At 46.6% G+C, this 18,683-nt stretch overlaps 1 protein-coding gene and 1 non-coding gene across 2 annotated transcripts; both read right to left on the reverse strand.

Annotated features, from left to right (window-relative positions):
- Positions 1-5,429: 5,429 nt before the first annotated feature.
- On the reverse strand, positions 5,430-5,510 carry TRNAL-AAG (transfer RNA leucine (anticodon AAG)). The gene has a single exon. It is a non-coding gene; the product is annotated as a tRNA-Leu (tRNA).
- Positions 5,511-6,053: 543 nt separating this feature from the next.
- LOC109731592 (UPF0496 protein 1) lies at positions 6,054-10,470 on the reverse strand. Its single transcript, XM_020290765.4, has 2 exons — positions 8,645-10,470; positions 6,054-6,403 (listed from the first exon to the last, which is right to left on the reverse strand). The coding sequence occupies exon 1, from the start codon at positions 9,826-9,828 to the stop codon at positions 8,674-8,676; it is 1,155 nt and encodes a 384-aa protein (XP_020146354.1). The 5' UTR covers positions 9,829-10,470; the 3' UTR covers positions 6,054-6,403; positions 8,645-8,673.
- Positions 10,471-18,683: the final 8,213 nt, after the last annotated feature.

Here is an 18,683-nt window from a genome sequence, read left to right on the forward strand (position 1 = left end):
GGATCGAGATTAGGTTGATGCCATCTTAGAAGGGATAGAAGGGATTGATGGAATCGTTGTTGTATTGCTTGAGCCTCGTGGGCATGTATATAGGAGTATATGATTTTTTTGAAATACAAGACAATGCGAAATATTTCCTAATCTATCCTATGTTTTCAATCTAAATATTATACTCCCTCCATTCCATAATGTAGTGCCTATAAATTTTTGTGAAAGTCAAACTTTACCAACTTTGATCAAGTGTATAAAGAAAACTGTCTACATCTATAATACCTTTAAAAATATAACTCACGATGTATTCAATGATGTGCATTCGTATTCTAGATGTACCTACTTTTCTCTATAAATATGGTCAAAGTTTGTGATGTTTGACTTTTGTAAAAATGTATAGGCACCATATTATGCAACGGAGGGAGTACTCAACACCGGGAAACCATCCCAACCAAGATTGTAGTATTGATCACAAAGCTCGGGAGATCACCTGCACTGTCCATCCATGCTGCAAAGTGCTCGTGCTCCAGGGACAACATGCATGTCTTCTGTGCTCCATGTTATGTCAAATCCCAAACCCTATCCGGATCGTGGGCAAGGCAGGGGATGCAAGATGCGCGCTCTCTCTCTCATGCGCACTCGAGAGGCCGGCGCACACATGCAATGTGTGGTGGAGCGGTCGAGATGGCCGGCCACCGAACATAGGCAGAGCATGGGAGCCGGGATGCGAAGGATGCCTAACCGCCTGGCTCATCATCAAGCTGTGGCGCCAGCTTTATATCTGATCTGAGGCATGGACGGCACCAAAGCCTCCCCTGCTCCCAATCCCGTTATCCGTTTCCGATACGCACGACATGTGCAGAGCACAAAAAGGGCTTGGTTGCCATGTCCACGGCTTGCAATCACTGTGAGATTCTTCAGTTTGATGCCTGGAAAGACTGGCCGGCTCACAAGGTCGGGATCGCTATATGTAGTTTCTGAAGCTGGTAGCACTAGTTCAAGTCCATCTATCTGTACCACTGTATCGGACGTTGTGCAGATAGAACTGTTCACTCACTGGTCTCGGTCGAGCTGAGGCGGTAATACCTTATCTCTTTTTTTCCTTATAGAATAGACAATACCTTATCTTGGTAGCTTTGGGGCTACCGGAATAAAGGTGCGGCCAGCTGACGTGCCATAATTCCGGTCTCTGATTTCTGGCCACCATCATCATTTCGTACACCTTCCACGGTATACACCGAGTGACGGAAAGGCTTTGGTACATGCAATGCATGTTACCCTGTACGCAGATTTTGGCATCGTACATGCAGCAGGTTCAACGGATCTATCTATCCTCCTCCTGTCCTCCATGGCTGCTGCTGCCCATACCGGTGGGCGCGCACGTGCGAGCCACCGTCGCAGAGCCCCGTGTGCCCACGTCCACATGCGTGCGTGCGTGGCCGCAGGCGCGCGGCTTCGAAAGTCGCGTGTCGCGTGGGCTTGTGTTTGTGCGTGGGGGAGCCTGTTGCCAGAGGCGAGCTGAGGTTTGTCAACGCGCTTGCACGGGGTTCGAGCCGTGTCACGTTGGCCTCGGGTTCAAGCCCGAGAAGCGGAACATGGCTCAGGCCAGGGAAGCGTGCGGCCGGAAACTTTGGGCACGTAGAGGTAGAGCATGTCCGTCCGGCTTCTCGTAAGGAGCGAACGGTTCAAGGACGGGGCGACCGAGCTATGGCATGTCAAGTGCGCATCCGGATGACCGGATTCGGTTTCCGAGTAGCTACGTCGACCAACGACTGCCTTGCGAATGATGCGCACTACTGTCTGCACATGCCTGGGCATTCAAAATCATCTCCATCCTGCGGTCTATTCCCTCCGTCCGTGAATAAGTGTACATCTAGATTTTTTCCTAAGTCGGAGTTTTTAAAATTAGGTGTGGCTAGGTCTCAGTTAAGTGATATACTAGTATATAAGAAAAAAAGAAAAAACTGAAAAGAAATTTTCTGTACGAGTCTCCATGAACTATCAAAGGCATATAGCATCTACTGAGACATAACGAAGTCTTAATCGACTGAGACTTAGCAAAAATGTTTAAAATTTTGACCAACTTTATAGAGAAAAGTAGCAGCATTTATGGCACTATATTAGTATCACTAAATTCGTTTTAAAATATAGTTTCATAATGTACCAATTTGTTATCATATATGGTGCTACTCTTTTCTACAAAGTTGGTCAAAATTTTAAAACTTTGATTTAGGACAAAACCTAAGGCCTCCTTTGCTTTAGAGGAATCTTGTAGGAATTCATAGGATAAGATTTCTATAGGAAAAATTGCTTTAGAGCCCTTTGGTTTGTAGGAATGGAATCCTATTCCTATGGAGGAATTCTTCCTATCCTCCATATTTCATAGGAAAATAAACATTAGCCTAGACTCAATGAAAAAATCCTATGATGTGAATCAAAGGGCATCTCCTTTCCTATTCCTACTCATAGGATTTGAGATACATGTCATCTTATTTCCTATGACTTTCCTATTCCTACGATTTTCCTATCCTATGAACCAAAGAAGGCCTAAATGTACGCTTATTCACAAATGAAGGGAGTACCGTACATTTTATTTTAGGCCAGTGTCGTAGAAGTTGTTTTCTACACTAGTCTGTTTACAGGCAACAGGGAATTGTTTCCCCTAACTTTTTCTGGTGAAATTATTTTCCCTAGTAGACAGAACATAGATTCTCAAAAGTAAACACACACGAAAGCTACTACATAGTTTTTTGAAAATAAAATAAAATCGACGAATCCTAGTTCGCGCGCAAGTCGGGGGTAGCAACCAAATGCATACCCTCCCACCACCCACGCGGCAATGGGCCAATCCACTCGTGATGTTCCAATCCCCCCCCCCCCCCCCCCCAACCGATTTTCAAAGGTTCTAAAATCTTTCCCCGATCATTTATTTTCTATGTTCTCTGTTTTCTACTGTCATTTTTATTCTGGTGTTTACATTTTTGGTTTATGTTATGCCTCTTTCTTTAAAAAAAATATGGATGTTAATGAATATGTGAATATTTTTAAAATTCTTTAAATTTTTTGGAGAATTTACGAATATTTTTTAAAATTTAGAATGTTTTAATAGTAAATATAAACATTTAAAAAAATTATAAATAGTATTTTAATAATACCTTTACAAAATAGCATTGTGAATGTTTTTAATATTTTAGAGCAGTTTTAAAAACTTATGCAGTACCCAATTCTTAGGCAGTTTACAGTAGGTCCGGCTTTGATTTACAATTTTGGACAAAAAAACTAATACATACCCTCTCCGTCCCAAAATTCTTGTCTTAGATTTGTCAAAATACGAATGTATCAAGTCACATTTTAGTATTAGATACATCCGTATCTTGACAAATCTAAGACAAGAATTTTGGGACGGAGGGAGTACTACGTAAGGCAAATCCTTGTCCGCACATAAGTTGGGGTAGCTACCAAACACGCACTCTCCCACCCTCCGCACGGTAATGGGCCGATCCACTCGAGATGTTAAGTGTCTACTCGCCCGGGTTCTGGAATGTTCTAGAACCTAGACTAACCCTTCACCATTTATTTTCTATTTTCCTTTTTTGCCTATTGTTTGTCTTATTCTGGTGTTTACATTTTTGGTTTAATGTTTTATTTCTATTTTTGAAATTCACATAATTTTATTAATTCACGAATGTTCAATAAATCCAGGAATATTTTCAAAATTTGTGGTTTTTGTAAAAAAAATCGGAAACCTTTAAAATTTAGAATATTCTAAAAATCTTGAACCTTTTTAAAATGTCAGAGCATCTTTGAAATTTACCATTTAAAAAAATAATTCCTGAAAATTTAATTTCTAGAATATATTTTTAAAAATAAGGTCATTTTATAAAAATAATTGCAGTAGACGACCCTTTTATGCAGTTTACGAAACAATAAGTATGTCTGGTCTTCTTTTTATTTTCGAAAATTTCTAGAATTCGTGATTTATTTGAAAATTTCAGAAACAATTATTAATGATTTTTGTAAAACTTTAGAATATTCTAAAAATTCATGAACATTTTTACAAGTTCAGAGCATCTTTAAAATTTATCGACATTTTTTAATATAATTATTTTTTTACTTTTATGGATATTTAATGAAAGGACATTTTTTTTAAAAAAATTTGGCAGTACCGGACCCTTTTATGCAGTTTATCAGGGAAAAAATAACTAGGTCCGGTTTCTTTTTACTTTTATGGATATTTAAAAAAAAGACATCTTTTTAAAAAAAATTGTCAGTAGCCGACCCTTTTATGCAGTTTATCAGGGAAAAAATAACTAGGTCCGGTTTCTTTTTGTTTTTGGAGAATGAAAAAAAGTATTTGACCAGAGTGGGATTATTACAAGTTCAGAGCATCTTTAAAATTTATCGACATTTTTAAATATAATTATTATTTTTTTAGTTTTATGGATATTTAAAGAAAGGACATTTTTTAAAAAAAATTGGCAGTACCCGACCCTTTTATGCAGTTTATCAGGGAAAAAATAACTAGGTCCGGTTTCTTTTTACTTTTATGGATATTTAAAAAAAGGACATTTTAAAAAAAAAATGGCAGTAGCCGACCCTTTTATGCAGTTTATCAGGGAAAAAATAACTAGGTCCGGTTTCTTTTTGTTTTTGGAGAATGAAAATTTGGCAGTACCCGACCCTTTTATGCAGTTTATCAGGGAAAAAATAACTAGGTCCGGTTTCTTTTTACTTTTATGGATGTTTTAAAAAAGGACATTTAAAAAAAATGGCAGTAGCCGACCCTTTTATGCAGTTTATCAGGGAAAAAATAACTAGGTCCGGTTTCTTTTTGTTTTTGGAGAATGAAAAAAAATATTTGGCAGTACCCGACCCTTTTATGCAGTTTATCAGGGAAAAAATAACTAGGTCCGGTTTCTTTTTACTTTTATGGATGTTTTAAAAAAGGACATTTAAAAAAAATGGCAGTAGCCGACCCTTTTATGCAGTTTATCAGGGAAAAAATAACTAGGTCCGGTTTCTTTTTGTTTTTGGAGAATGAAAAAAAATATTTGGCAGTACCCGACCCTTTTATGCAGTTTATCAGGGAAAAAATAACTAGGTCCGGTTTCTTTTTACTTTTATGGATGTTTTAAAAAAGGACATTTAAAAAAAATGGCAGTAGCCGACCCTTTTATGCAGTTTATCAGGGAAAAAATAACTAGGTCCGGTTTCTTTTTGTTTTTGGAGAATGAAAAAAAATATTTGGCAGTACCCGACCCTTTTATGCAGTTTATCAGGGAAAAAATAACTAGGTCCGGTTTCTTTTTACTTTTATGGATGTTTTAAAAAAGGACATTTAAAAAAAATGGCAGTAGCCGACCCTTTTATGCAGTTTATCAGGGAAAAAATAACTAGGTCCGGTTTCTTTTTGTTTTTGGAGAATGAAAAAAAATATTTGACCAGAGTGGGATTTGAACCCACGCCCTTTCGGACCAGAGCCTTAATCTGGCGCCTTAGACCAACTCGGCCATCTGATCATATATGTGCAAGTCTCCGCCTTACCTTTAATAGTTCAATAAATTTACTAGCCACAGTTTGCAAAAGAAGCTACTTGTGGTCCTTTCAGATCTTCTGTTATGTCTACTCTTACATAAACCAACTTATAATGGCTTAGCTGATGTACTTGGTCTCCAGTCCTTCCCGGGGCTTACTCTGATTTGGTTATAAGCAATGCCTCAAAACGTTGCTTACATTCTTCCTGGGCGCCTGCTGATGCTTTTGATGAGCTAAAGCCTTGATGGTTATTTAGGTAGTCATAGCAAAGCTAGATATAGTTTAGGCACTTTGGGTCATGTCTGCCTTTTGCTGCTTTCCATTTTATGTTTCAGCAGTTGTAGAAGATGCTGTGGTTTCTGGTAAATGAAATCAGAGGGGAGCTCTCTTTACCATCTCTTTTACTAACCACATTACATATATACTCCCTCCGTTCCTAAATATAAGACGTTTTGGCGGAACTGCCAAAACATCATATATTTGGAAATAGAGGGAGTATATATCAAGCAATCACAAATGTTTCAACCTTTTCTCCGGTTGCAATCATATATTTCAGAGTTGAAACCAACACAGGCCACCCCATTTTTTCTCCTTGAGATTATTAAGGCAAAGGCACAAGCATCTAGTCCAGAGGTGAGCACACCGAATATCTAACCAATAAAATTATTTTTATAGGAGAATAAATAAACTAAAAGCCATCCCGCCACCATCCGAGATTTTCGCCAGGAAATAACCAGGTTAGCAATGGCGATTCGTCACAGAAGTCCGCAACCAGTGCACTATTTATTTGCTTTATGATACTGATCACTTCCTTTGCTTGCTGGTCTACGCTATAGACTATATAGACCTTTTCATGTGCATCACTATCACCAAATTCCTGCAAATAAAAGTGGGAAACATGGTGAGAACTCAGAGCTTTCTTAATCAATCAGCGATAAAAAATTGCTTATCAAAAGAAGTAACATAACACTTAGCAAGCAAACATTAAACTAGGTGCTTGCTAACTAGTTTAGTACTGTAACCATATATTGATAGGCTAAATTGCTTGCTAACATCTAGTTTTGATTTTTTTTTTTGAAAAGGAGGAATACCCCCGGCCTCTGCATCTGGACGATGCATACGGCCAATTTATTAATTATTAACACAAGACCTTATAAAGTCGTACAGCAGTAAGACCAAAGCCACCATCTTCACAACCTCTGTCGCTACTCCTATCTAACTGATGAAGGGGCGCTGATGGTCTGGGCCTAATACCAAACAGACCTCGCAGCCAAACCTAACATCTAAGACCTGAGGTCCCAACCAGGACGCCTGCCGAGTATGGGCACCCACCAGTCCGGCGTGCTCCTCAACCAGGACGCCTGCCGGGTATGAGGCCGCCACAGCCACCCGCCACATATCCATCTTCAGAGCTGTACTGTTGCATCGGCCTTGCCGGGTCTCGCTGCCGCTGACGTCACCACGACGCCAGACAGCGTCGACCTCCTGCGCGTGTCCGTCACCACACATCTAACGCCAAGCCTCCGCTGCTCCATGCCGCCAAGAGCCGCCGCCAAGAATATGTAGAACGAAACACCGCTCCACTGAAAGGGAGGCAACACACCCCCACCCCTCACCTGCAGACCCTTCCATCCGATCCCAATGTCCTTGGCGTCACCTCCAGAAAGGTTACGGTGCACGGGGCGCCGCCGACACCCGATCCGCATCAGATCTTGGGCTTTCACCCGGACATGGGTCGGAGTGGAGAGATGGTGCCCTCAGTAGCGCCCCAAAGGAGGAAAGCGGCGCCAAAAAGCGGCGTCGCCGCTGCCGGCCAGCCAAGGCGGCCAAGGTTTCCCCCGGACACCGATCTGCTCCACCAGAACACACCGCCGAACCGGGGACTGGGAAGGGATGCATGGAAGGGAAGGGGGCAATACCTCCAAATCTGGCACGCCTGCGGCTCGCCGTCCTCACGGCCGAACCCTCAGGCACGCCGCACGCCACGCCAGCAGGAGCCGCCGCTCCTGGATCCGATGGCCTCCGTGAAGAAGAAGCGCCGAAGACCCCGCCGCCACCTTCCCCGGCGCCCGCGCGGGCTTTCCCGGCGGTCGTCTCCGGTGGCGGCGAGGGGGGTGGGGGAGGTGGGGGGAGGCGGCGGGGGAAAACCCTAGACTCCCCCGAGTCGCCCTAGGGGCGACGCGAGGGACCAAAAATATTAAGCGGAAGAAAAAATATCTAGTTTTGATATTTGGAAACAAAGTAGGATACAATGAGAAATACCAGTTCACATGCAAATGCAAGAACATAAAATCCAGATAGTAAAGTCCAGATTCGAGAGGAAATAGCAGATATTCCTTGTGCTAGTTAGTTAGAATTGAACATCACAGAAATTTAACTAAAATTTACTGATCCGATCATTCTGCTAAAGAAACATGATACATATCAAAAGCTAGATATTTGACATACTAGGGAAGGTACAATTGCTCCAAAGTACGTTATATCAGTGCAGAAACTGCATTAGTGTATCAAAAATATCCAAAAAGTACATGTCGCGGTGATCACGCAACAACACCGACAGTTCTGCCGGACACGAGGACACCGCTGAGATATAGATATCTCGTACATTCTGTCTTCCTATTTTAAAATTTCCTTTGCTTAGAAGTATATCAGTATATGTGACTTGGGGAAGCAACAAGAGACAACACCTGCACGTCTAGAAGACTAGCAACCCTGAAAGCTTAGACAATGACCTTTTCCTCTTTTTTTTAGAAAATACTTCAGAAAACTTGGACCTCTGAAATGTGGGCGGTTAAGCTCAATAACAGAGTGGTAATTTATAAATCAGGATCATATAGTCATGGCTCACCCACTGGAATTACTACTTACAAATACAAGAGTTGTGTATTATATCACACATGTAGAATTCACCGCAACTTAACATACGGAGAAATTTCATTCACCGCAATCTTGTACAGTATTGTGACAAAAGGGGTCATGAAACAGCACAAATCAATGAGCCAAACAACAATTTATATCAAACTGACCCGTTCATAGTGTCTACAAGGAGCATCTCTTATGTACATTGCAACCACAACATGATCAAAGAGTACATGGCTATAACTTATCATATCCATACCTTACATTCTTCATCATCATCCTTGCCTCTCAGTTGGGATGCCGGATGATCCTTTGTAGCACGACGGTCCTGGCTCGGCGGATGTCTCGGCTACACCGGTCTGCCTGCTCCCCGAGGTCCTCGACACTCTTCATGAAGGCCTCCAGCTTCTTCTTGATCTCCTCCACCCCGAACTTGACCGCCTCCTCGTCCCGCTCCGCGAAGTCCACGCAGTCGATCATTGAGCTGATCTCCATCTCCACCCGGTTGATGAGCACCCTGATGTTGTCCAGATCCTTGATGGCGATGAACGTGCCGACCTGCATTGCGCTCACCACCTCCTTCTGCCCACGGACGGCGTCCTGGTACCCTTTGAGCAGCGAGTCGATCCACTTCCCCATGGACCCTATCGGAATCGCGGCCGCCGCGGCCAATGCCGCTGCGACGGGCGGCGCGGCGATGGCCGCGGCGACCACCGAGCAGATGAGCACCGCCGCGAAGGTGCTCGCGAAGATGACGCTGGACACCCGGCGCCACGCTTTGATGGTCTTGATCTTCTTGTCCAGCCGGTGCTTGCGCTGCTGCAGCTTCTCCAGCATGGCCAGCTGCTGCCGGTACACGGCCTGGAAGGCCTCGAAGAACTCGTCGGAGAAGGGGTCCCCGGCCGCCTTGAACTGGCGCAGCTCGTGCAGCGTGCGCGCGTACCGGGCGGCGGGCGCGGCGTCGGCGTCGTTGTCGTCCTCATCGTCGAAGCGCTGGAGCGCGACGTGGAGGAGGAGCTGGGAGTCGCGGGCGCGCTTGAGGCACTTGTCGAGCGCGGTGCAGAAGTCGAGGGTGTGGAGGCTGCTCTCGAAGTAGTCCTCCACGAGGTCGAACAGCTCGGGGCTCTTCCAGATGTCCTTCTTGCAGTCGAGGATGACCTTGACCACCTCCTGGTTCATGTCCAGGAGGCAGCCGGTGACCTCGCGGAGGGAGTCGAGCGACATCGAGCGCACCTCGACCCCCACCGCCAGCGTGGAGATGGCGCGGCTGGTCCGGCGCTGCAGCGTGGAGTCGAAGGTGCGCACCTCCGGGTCGTGCCGGCACGCCGCCTCGTACGAGCTCAGCTCCTCCGCCGCGGCGGCGTGCGGCAGCCCCGACTCCGACGAGGTCGTCGGCCGGTGGGGCCTGCTGCCGCCGGCGCTGCTGCTGCTGGTGTTCCCCATTGCGGGAGGCGAAGACGGCCGGTGGCACCCGCAAATCAGACCCAGGATGGACGGACGGACTTTGACCGGATTTCGAGAAATCAGCAGCAGATCAGGTGCACGACGCGTCCTAGGACCAAATCGAGAAGCGCCTCAGCAAGCAGGACGGATCAGACCGGCGAGCATTGGCAGGAGCCCACAGAATCCTCGCAAGAAAATCCGGGAGCCGGGGAAGCGGATTCGAGCAGGGGGCAGAGGGAGAAGCTGCGAGCTTTGCCGGCGGCGCGTTGCGTCGGAGCGAGCGGTCAAGAAAGCGAGGTTCGGGGGAGCAATCTAGCAAGCGAGGAGATCGAAGATGAATGAGAATGAATGCAGGGAGGGGGATTGGGGGTGGTTTTGTGGAGTGTGGTTGTTGTCAGGTGTGGGGATGGCTTGTACGCATGACGAACGGACGGGGGTGGAGGTGGAGGTGGCGGTGGAGATGGATGGGCAGGCAGCAATGGCCGCCGGCGGAAGCAACCTGATGCTTCTCACTCCATCTCTAGGCGCGTGTGCGTGTGCGGCGGATGTGGTCTGAATCTGATCTGATGATGCAATTGCAGCAGTGTGATGATTGCAGTAGTGGAGTAAACACACGAGCAATTGCGCGTGTGCGTGTTGCTGCCCTGATTAGTTTTTGTCTCGGGGAAGCAAGCAATGAAGCAACGCACCACCGCAGCAGCAAAAAGGGAAAAGGCCAAAGTGCCACATCGAGTAATTTGCAAACTGATTTCTTTTCCTTCACAGCATTGCCCGCTTTCTGGCTGCATTATCTGGTGTGATTAATTCCATTTTTTTCGAATACTTTTTTTTACTAATTACGTACATTTTAGTATAGTACTGCTACAATTCTCTTGGAAAATTCGGCTGGCGGATGGGGTTGAAAGCCGTCGTCACTCTCCGTTACCTCAGCTAAACATCTCTGCACATCATCCACTTCTCGACGAAATGCTTGCAGAATCCCATACTCCATGCGTGCATCATCCGAACCGTGGCCGTTTTCGTTTTTCTTTGGTTTTCTTTCTTTGTGTGATCCCCAAGCTTCAGTTGCTTTTCCGTTTCGAAAAGAAACAAAGCTTCAGTTGCTTTTTTTTATCCGTCCATCTATCGGATCCAGAACCCATCCGTGTTTTGCTGTGTGTATAGCTTACACTTGCGCACGTCTTGATCAGAAACTAGTGGTTGGGGCACCATTCTGTGGCGCCGTTTAAGAGAAAGCTATGCGCATGTTTTCATTTTAAAACAATACATAGAGTCCTCGTCTTTGCCTAAAAAAACATCTCAAAAAAATCCTCACCTTCATCTAAAAAAGATGTAAAAAAAATTACCACCACAGCCTACCAACGAGTGCCAATTTGCATAACCCTCCATTTTAAAAAACCAGGTCCTCATCTTCATCTGAAAAGAAAAAAAAACATTTAAAAAATAATCCAAACCTTCATCTTAAAAATCCAAAAGATTTCTCACTGCGGCCAACGAGCTTGCGTCATGTGGCATAACTGGTTGGCCGTCCTTCACGCGTAGCTTAATGGGTTTAATCACAAGGGCAAAAAGGTGTTCTAGTAAATGATTAACCTAGTATTTAATATTTATATGGTAAGAGAACTCCAACACGGAGACCCAAACGGACACGGATTTTGTCCGTTTGGGTCGCTCGTCCGCCTAGCGCACATGTGGCGGACCAGCGAGGATGATGGATACACCCAACACAAAGACATGTGGCGGACCCATTTCCTGCCTCTGCGGCTGGTTCCGCCAGCGAAGCAAGCGCCCGTGTAGCTCGAGCAGGAAGCAGCAAGGCTAGAGTAGCCGGGCGCAGCCCGGAGCGCGCCCAGAAGCTCGAGAGCGGGAACGGCCAGAAGCACCCATTGACCAGTTTGGAAAGAATCTCTCGAAAAAGAGAGCGCAATCTCTCTTTGCTTGTGCCACCCGGGCGGAAGAGCCTTTGCACAATTCGCATCTGCTCTCGATAAAACAAGTCAGAACCAATTGGCAAGGGGTCGACGATTAAGGGAATTGCAACCTCTTTTTGGCTCGGGCCAAACACTTTTTCTCGCTGGTAGAGCTTTCTAAAAAAAAGCGGAGCGCGGCCGGGCGCTCGAGAGCGGACGCGGCCAGGAGCACCCAGGAGCGCGGCTAAGCGCTCGAGAGCAGGCGCGGCCAGGAGCGCGGGGCAGGCCGGGCGCGGCGAGCTTCGATGCGGAGACGCGCTGGCCGAGAGGCAGGCGGGGCGCGCGCACATGGCGGGGACAGCGCAGCGAGCTCCGTGGTTGGACTGCAGGACGCGCTGGCGGGAACGGCAGGCCGGCGCTGCTCCAGCTCTCGAATGAGGTGGGCGAGAGAAGAGAGAGGAAAAGGAGGAGAGATGGGATGGGACTGGTGGGTGAATGGCAAGTGGGTTAAGCGGCACATGCAGCCGAACAGAGGCGGACGAAGAGGACACAAAAAAATGTCCGCTTTGTGTCCGCCTCTGATCTAAATGTGCCTTATATTTGGGCCGGATACGGGTCCGCGCGGACACAACAACATACGAACACCGTGTCTGTTTAGGTCATCCGATTGGGTCAAATTTTATATCCGAACGAGCCAAACGGATAAAATGGGTCACCCGGTTGGAGTTGCTCCAAGTCCACTGAAATTACTGAGATCCAGTGCAAAGATTGAGCAAGAGTGGTTTGGAGTGTGAACAGACAGCAGGGCACGGCGGGAGAAGAAAAGCGGGCACCGCCGGCCACCCGCTTCCGCGCCCGGCCGGACCAAATGGGACCGTCGTGGTCTGGTCTTTGCGGAGAAAATGACCTTTTCTTGGAGAAGGCGCACGACTACATTTTCCAGTGCACAGACGTGTGGTCCCATGCACATGATGGTCACATGATGATAGCTGACTCTGGGTCAGTTTTCAGGCCAGATCTGCTCGGTAAATTCACTAGCTGCGCGTTTTGTCCGTCTCTTTTCCTTCGATCTTTTTCTTTGAACCACGTTTTTCACCCATATTGATTCACCTTGAACCGCATCTGAGCAGTTGAGGCGGCAGTAATTCCACCACGCCAGACCAACAAACGTCACTCTATCCCAGTACACCGGCCGCCCGATCGGAAGTCGCGGCCACCGCCGTAAGTCCGGCCGCTTAACTGTTTGCGTGTCTGTTGACTCCGGCCGAAGACGTACGGCGACGCGCGCCATCTCAAGCCCTCACGTAGCTGCGAAGCAAACCGAATCTATCCGCGCCGCGGCGCGCGGCCAGCCGATCGCAGGAGTACGTACGTGTTGAGTGATGGCATGCCGACCGACCGATCAAGTATCTCTCTGCACGTCTACCCAGCTGGAGCTGGAGGTTGTGTCCGAACTTCCGGTTCCATGGATCAGACACGCTCGCTTAACCGTTTTCCGTTGCTTGCCTTGCTACCGCACCCTTTCCCCGACTCGGATTGGATCACGGGAGATCGCTTCGCCGGCACAGGATCGGTCGCCTTCCTGCGTCGTGCGCGTGCGTGCGTGGCCGCACGTCCTCCGAAGGGGCAACGGAGCAAGCAAAGCATCCTCTTATGAGCATTATTGCCCGGAAAGAATGAACTGATCAGCATGAGCTTGATCGATTAAGCATGCGTGCCGTGTGCCGTTTCGGAAAATAAATTGGTGCTCCAACGTTCGTGTTCGCCGACGACCCAACACATGCTCGTGTGATTGGTCGACGCTGTGGCAGGTGGTGTGCGTGGTGGACGATGGTAACGGCCTGTACCAATCAGGCAATCATGAACACGCGTCTTTTCTAAAGGTCGATATATAATAACAGAGGGAACCTAGCAATCGTGCGTGTGATTATGGACGGATGTTGCCATTGGTGGCCGTGTGATTATATGTCTCAGAAACTGTTCCTTTTTCCTCATCATTTACAACTTTGAGAATGTGAATCCAATTCATGGAGTGGTAGTACAGTACAGTATTAGGTTAGGCTGTTTAGCAGTGATGAAGGAGGCATGTCTCGACGAGATTACGGGAACAAATGCATGCCATCCAAAGAAGCAAAGTACGTACCGAGTCTCTAAGGCACGCGCGTGATTGCAGAGCAGATAGGCTTGGCCTCGATCGACTGGTGACGACCTTGCCGTTCGCCGACAAGCGATTGGATCCAACCAGTCACGCATTGACATGGCTTCCTTCCGTTGAGGGAGGAGTGCGGAGTGCAGAGCGCTATCGTGCGGGAGAGGGACAGCACGTACACAAACTCATCACACATTCTCCTCGTGCCAAAAATCAAATAAGATAAAATAAACAAGCCAGTTCCAGAAAACTGGGAAAGATCGCCACTTCACCACAAGATATATGCTCCGGACCTGGGCCTGCATCAATTAAAGCATCTACCGTCGGACATGGCAAATCCGCCCCCCCCCCCCCCCCTAAATATCCGTGAACACTTCCCGGCACACAACCACGGACAGCGTCCCTATCCGATCCCTCGTTCTCTCCGTTCACCATGTCTAGCTCCGGCAGCGGCGGAGACGACGGATCCAACGACGATTGGGAGGCCTTGGTTAAGTGCCCGCCCGCCTAGATAGATACATAAGTCCTTCGCGATGCGGCAAACAAGGAGGAGCTGACCTTACGAACTACGCTGCAACGCTCGCGGGTGTACACGGGCGACAGCTCCGACTCTACTCCGTCCCATGTCGCCCGCCGCCACATCGCCGATGCCGAAGTGGGCCTGTCCAGCACTGCGCGGTGCACCCGCTCCATGCCGCCGCTCGCTCCGACGGAAAAACGCGATGGTGCTCCAGCTCAATCCACGCGTGAGGTGGCGGAGGTAGCGAAGCTGAAAAGGCAGCAGGACCACACTGTCCGGAGGATGGCGAGCTTCATCGACTCCTCCTCCTCCTTCGACATCACCGACGGCTTCGATGACCCACCTTCTGCCGCCGACGCCTACCCGGAAGCCTACAACAGCGTGGGTGACTGGAAAGGAAAATGGCCGACGAGAAAGTGGTGAAGCTTGGCCCTCTCTGCGTGTTTATTTATGTTATTAGTAATCTTAGTTCAGAACTTGTTCGTTAGCTGAACTATGGTGCTCTTTTGGTGATCGGTTATGTGGATTGTGTGCATTTAAATGTCCGTTTGATGACGATTTCTATGTCCGTTTGATGATCTACGTAGTTTAGTTTCACGTTACATGCTTTAGTATGGATATAGGGTACTGGATATGAGGTACAAGGCTGTAGACACGGTCGTCCGGGCACGCCCGTGGACGTATAGGGTGCCTGACTTGGCAAGTTCGGCTGTAGATTCTCGTAGAGGTTTCTTGCTGTAAAGGCCTCTCCAAGGCTGACCGGCAAATGTCTTTGGTATATGTTCGATTTTATGTCTGGACGTGGTCTGCGGACATCATGCGGGAGGGAGCCATCCAATGGTAATCACAAAGTATCCGGTTGAGAGGAGAAAAAGTAGGTGAAGACCATGCATGTGGTGGGATATTTGTGATTTAGTGTCTGATTGAAAAGAGAGAGAAAAGAGGGACCATGCATGTGCGGTTGGGAGGAGAGAGAGAAGAAAGGGACCATTCATGTGATAGGTCAAGTGCATGTCCGGACTCCGGCAAAGCCCATGTTTATCTTTTGGATACCGGAATCTGTACGTCCGGACCAGGGGCGGTCCTGATATTTCGAGGGCCCGGGGCGAAACTATATTCTAGGGCCCTTAACATAAACGTAAACAAGAAATATGTTGATTATTTCTAATTTCTTGGATCCTAATAATCTATAATAAAAATGGGTACATCGTCAAGACTAGCAAATGGCCGTAGGTTAGCATATCAATTATGCGAAGTTCTCATCTTATGGACTAACATTAGTTTAATCCCGCATAGCAACCATCAGCATGTTGCTAAACTAAAAACAATTATAATCACAATAATATCTATGCATAAACAGTATCTAATAAATTGATTATCAGTGGCTAGTTGCAACAATGAACATGCAATGTTGATGATCATTTATCATTTTGCCTAATCAATCGTCCTGGTAAAATCTCACAGGGCATATAGACTACCTACATAAAGAAAGATCATATGCATACCTTTTCTTCTTTGTAACTTGTAATCGCCTCTCTCGAAAAGTCAACTTGGTCAAATGGGAGGCAACGCCGTGGTTACTTCGGCAGTCCAGTCCTCCTCTGACTCGAGGCAGCGCCATGGACGCACATGAGAAGATGTTGGGGAACGTAGTAATTTCAAAAAAAATCCTACGCACACGCAAGATCATGGTGATGCATAGCAACGAGAGGGGAGAGTGTTGTCCACGTACCCTCGTAGACCGAAAGCGGAAGTGTTAGCACAACACGGTTGATGTAGTCGTACGTCTTCACGATCCGACCGATCAAGTACCGAACGCACGGCACCTCCGAGTTCAGCACACGTTCAGCCCGATGATGTCCCTCGAACTCTGATCCAGCCGAGTGTTGAGGGAGAGTTTCGTCAGCACGACGGTGTGGTGACGATGATGATGTTCTACCGACGCAGGGATTCGCCTAAGCACCGCTACAGTATTATCGAGGTGGACTATGGTGGAGGGGGGCACCGCACACGGCTAAAAAATCAACTGATCAATTGTTGTCTCTATGGGGTGCCCCCTGCCCCCATATATAAAGGAGGGAGGGAGAGGCCGGCCCTAGAGGGGGCGCGCCAAGTGTGGGGAGTCCTACTAGGACTCCCCAGTCCTAGTAGGATTCCCCTTTCCTTTCCGGAGTAGGAGAGAAGGAAAGAGGAGGAGAGGGAGAAGGAAAAGGGGGCTGCACCCCTTGTCCAATTCGGACCAGAGGGGGGGTGCGCGCCTCCTTCCTTTTGGCCTCTCTCCTCTATTCCCGTATGGCCCAATAAGGCCCAATACTTCTCCCAGTGAATTCCTGTAACTCCCCGGTACTCCGGAAATACCCGAATCACTCGGAACCTTTTCGATGTCCGAATATAGTCGTCCAATATATCGATCTTTACGTCTCGACCATTTTGAGACTCCTCGTCATGTCCCCGATCTCATCCGGGACTCTGAACTACCTTCGGTACATCAAATCACATAAACTCATAATACAATCGTCACCGAAACTTCAAACGTGCGGACCCTACGGGTTCGAGAACTATGTAGACATGACCGAGACACGTCTCCGGCCAATAACCAATAGCGGAACCTGGATGCTCATATTGGCTCCCACATAATCTACGAAGATCTTTATCGGTCAAACCACATAACAACATACGTTTGTTCCCTTTGTCATCGGTATGTTACTTGCCCGAGATTCGATCGTCGGTATCTCAATACCTAGTTCAATCTCGTTACTGGCAAGTCTCTTTACCCGTTCCGTAATACATCATCCCGTAACTAACTCATTAGTTACAATGCTTGCAAGGCTTATAGTGATGTGCATTATCGAGTGGGCCCAGAGATACCTCTCCGACAATCGGAGTGACAAATCCTAATCTCGAAATACGCCAACCCAACAAGTACCTTCGGAGACACCTGTAGAGCACCTTTATAATCACCCAGTTATGTTGTGACGTTTGGTAGCACACAAGGTGTTCCTCCGGTAAACGGGAGTTGCATAATCTCATAGTCATAGGAACATGTATAAGTCATGAAGAAAGCAATAGCAACATACTAAACGATCAAGTGCTAAGCTAACGGAATGGGTCAAGTCAATGACATCATTCTCCTAATGATGTGACCCCGTTAATCAAATGACAACTCATGTCTATGGTTAGGAAACTTAACCATCTTTGATTAACGAGCTAGTCAAGTAGACGCATACTAGTGACACTATGGTTGTCTATGTATTCACACATGTATTATGTTTCCAGTTAATACAATTCTAGCATGAATAATAAACATTTATCATGAAATAAGGAAATAAATAATAACTTTATTATTTCCTCTAGGGCACATTTCCTTCAGTCTCCCACTTGCACTAGAGTCCATAATCTAGTTCACATCGCCATGTGATTTAACATCAATAGTTCACATCTTTATGTGGTTAACACTCATAGTTCACATCGATATGTGACCAACACCCAAAGGGTTTACTAGAGTCAGTAATCTAGTTCACATCACTATGTGATTAACACCCAAAGAGTACTAAGGTGTGATCATGTTTTGCTTGTGAGATAATTTTAGTCAATGGGTCTGTCACATTTAGATCCGTAAGTATTTTACAAATTTCTATGTCTACAATGCTCTGCACGAAGCTACTCTAGCTAATTGCTCTCACTTTCAATATGTATCCAGATTAAGACTTAGAGTCATCTGGGTCAGTGCCAAAACTTGTATCGACGTAACCCTTTACGACAAACCTTTTGTCACCTCCATAATCGAGAAACATATCCTTTTTCCACTAAGGATAATTTTGACCGCTGTTCAGTGATCTACTCCTTGATCACTATTGTACTCCCTTGCTAAAATCAGTGTAGGGTATACAATAGATCTGGTACACAGCATGGCATACTTTATAGAACCTATGGCCGAGGCATAGGGAATGACTTTCATTCTCTTTCTATCTTCTGTCGTGGTCGGGCTTTGAGTCTTACTCAATTTCACACCTTGTAACACAGGCAAGAACTCTTTCTTTGACTGTTCTATTTTGAACTACTTCAAAATCTTGTCAAGGTATGTACTCATTAAAAAACTTATCAAGCGTCTTGATCTATCTCTATAGATCTTGATGCTCAATATGTAAGCAGCTTCACCGAGGTCTTTCTTTGAAAAAACTACTTTCAAACACTCCTTTATGCTTTGCAGAATAATTCTACATTATTTCCGATCAACAATATGTCATTCGCATATACTTATCAGAAATGTTGTAGT

Source organism: Aegilops tauschii, chromosome 4, assembly GCF_002575655.3.
Source record: "Aegilops tauschii subsp. strangulata cultivar AL8/78 chromosome 4, Aet v6.0, whole genome shotgun sequence".
In the NCBI taxonomy this organism is placed as follows: domain Eukaryota; kingdom Viridiplantae; phylum Streptophyta; class Magnoliopsida; order Poales; family Poaceae; genus Aegilops; species Aegilops tauschii.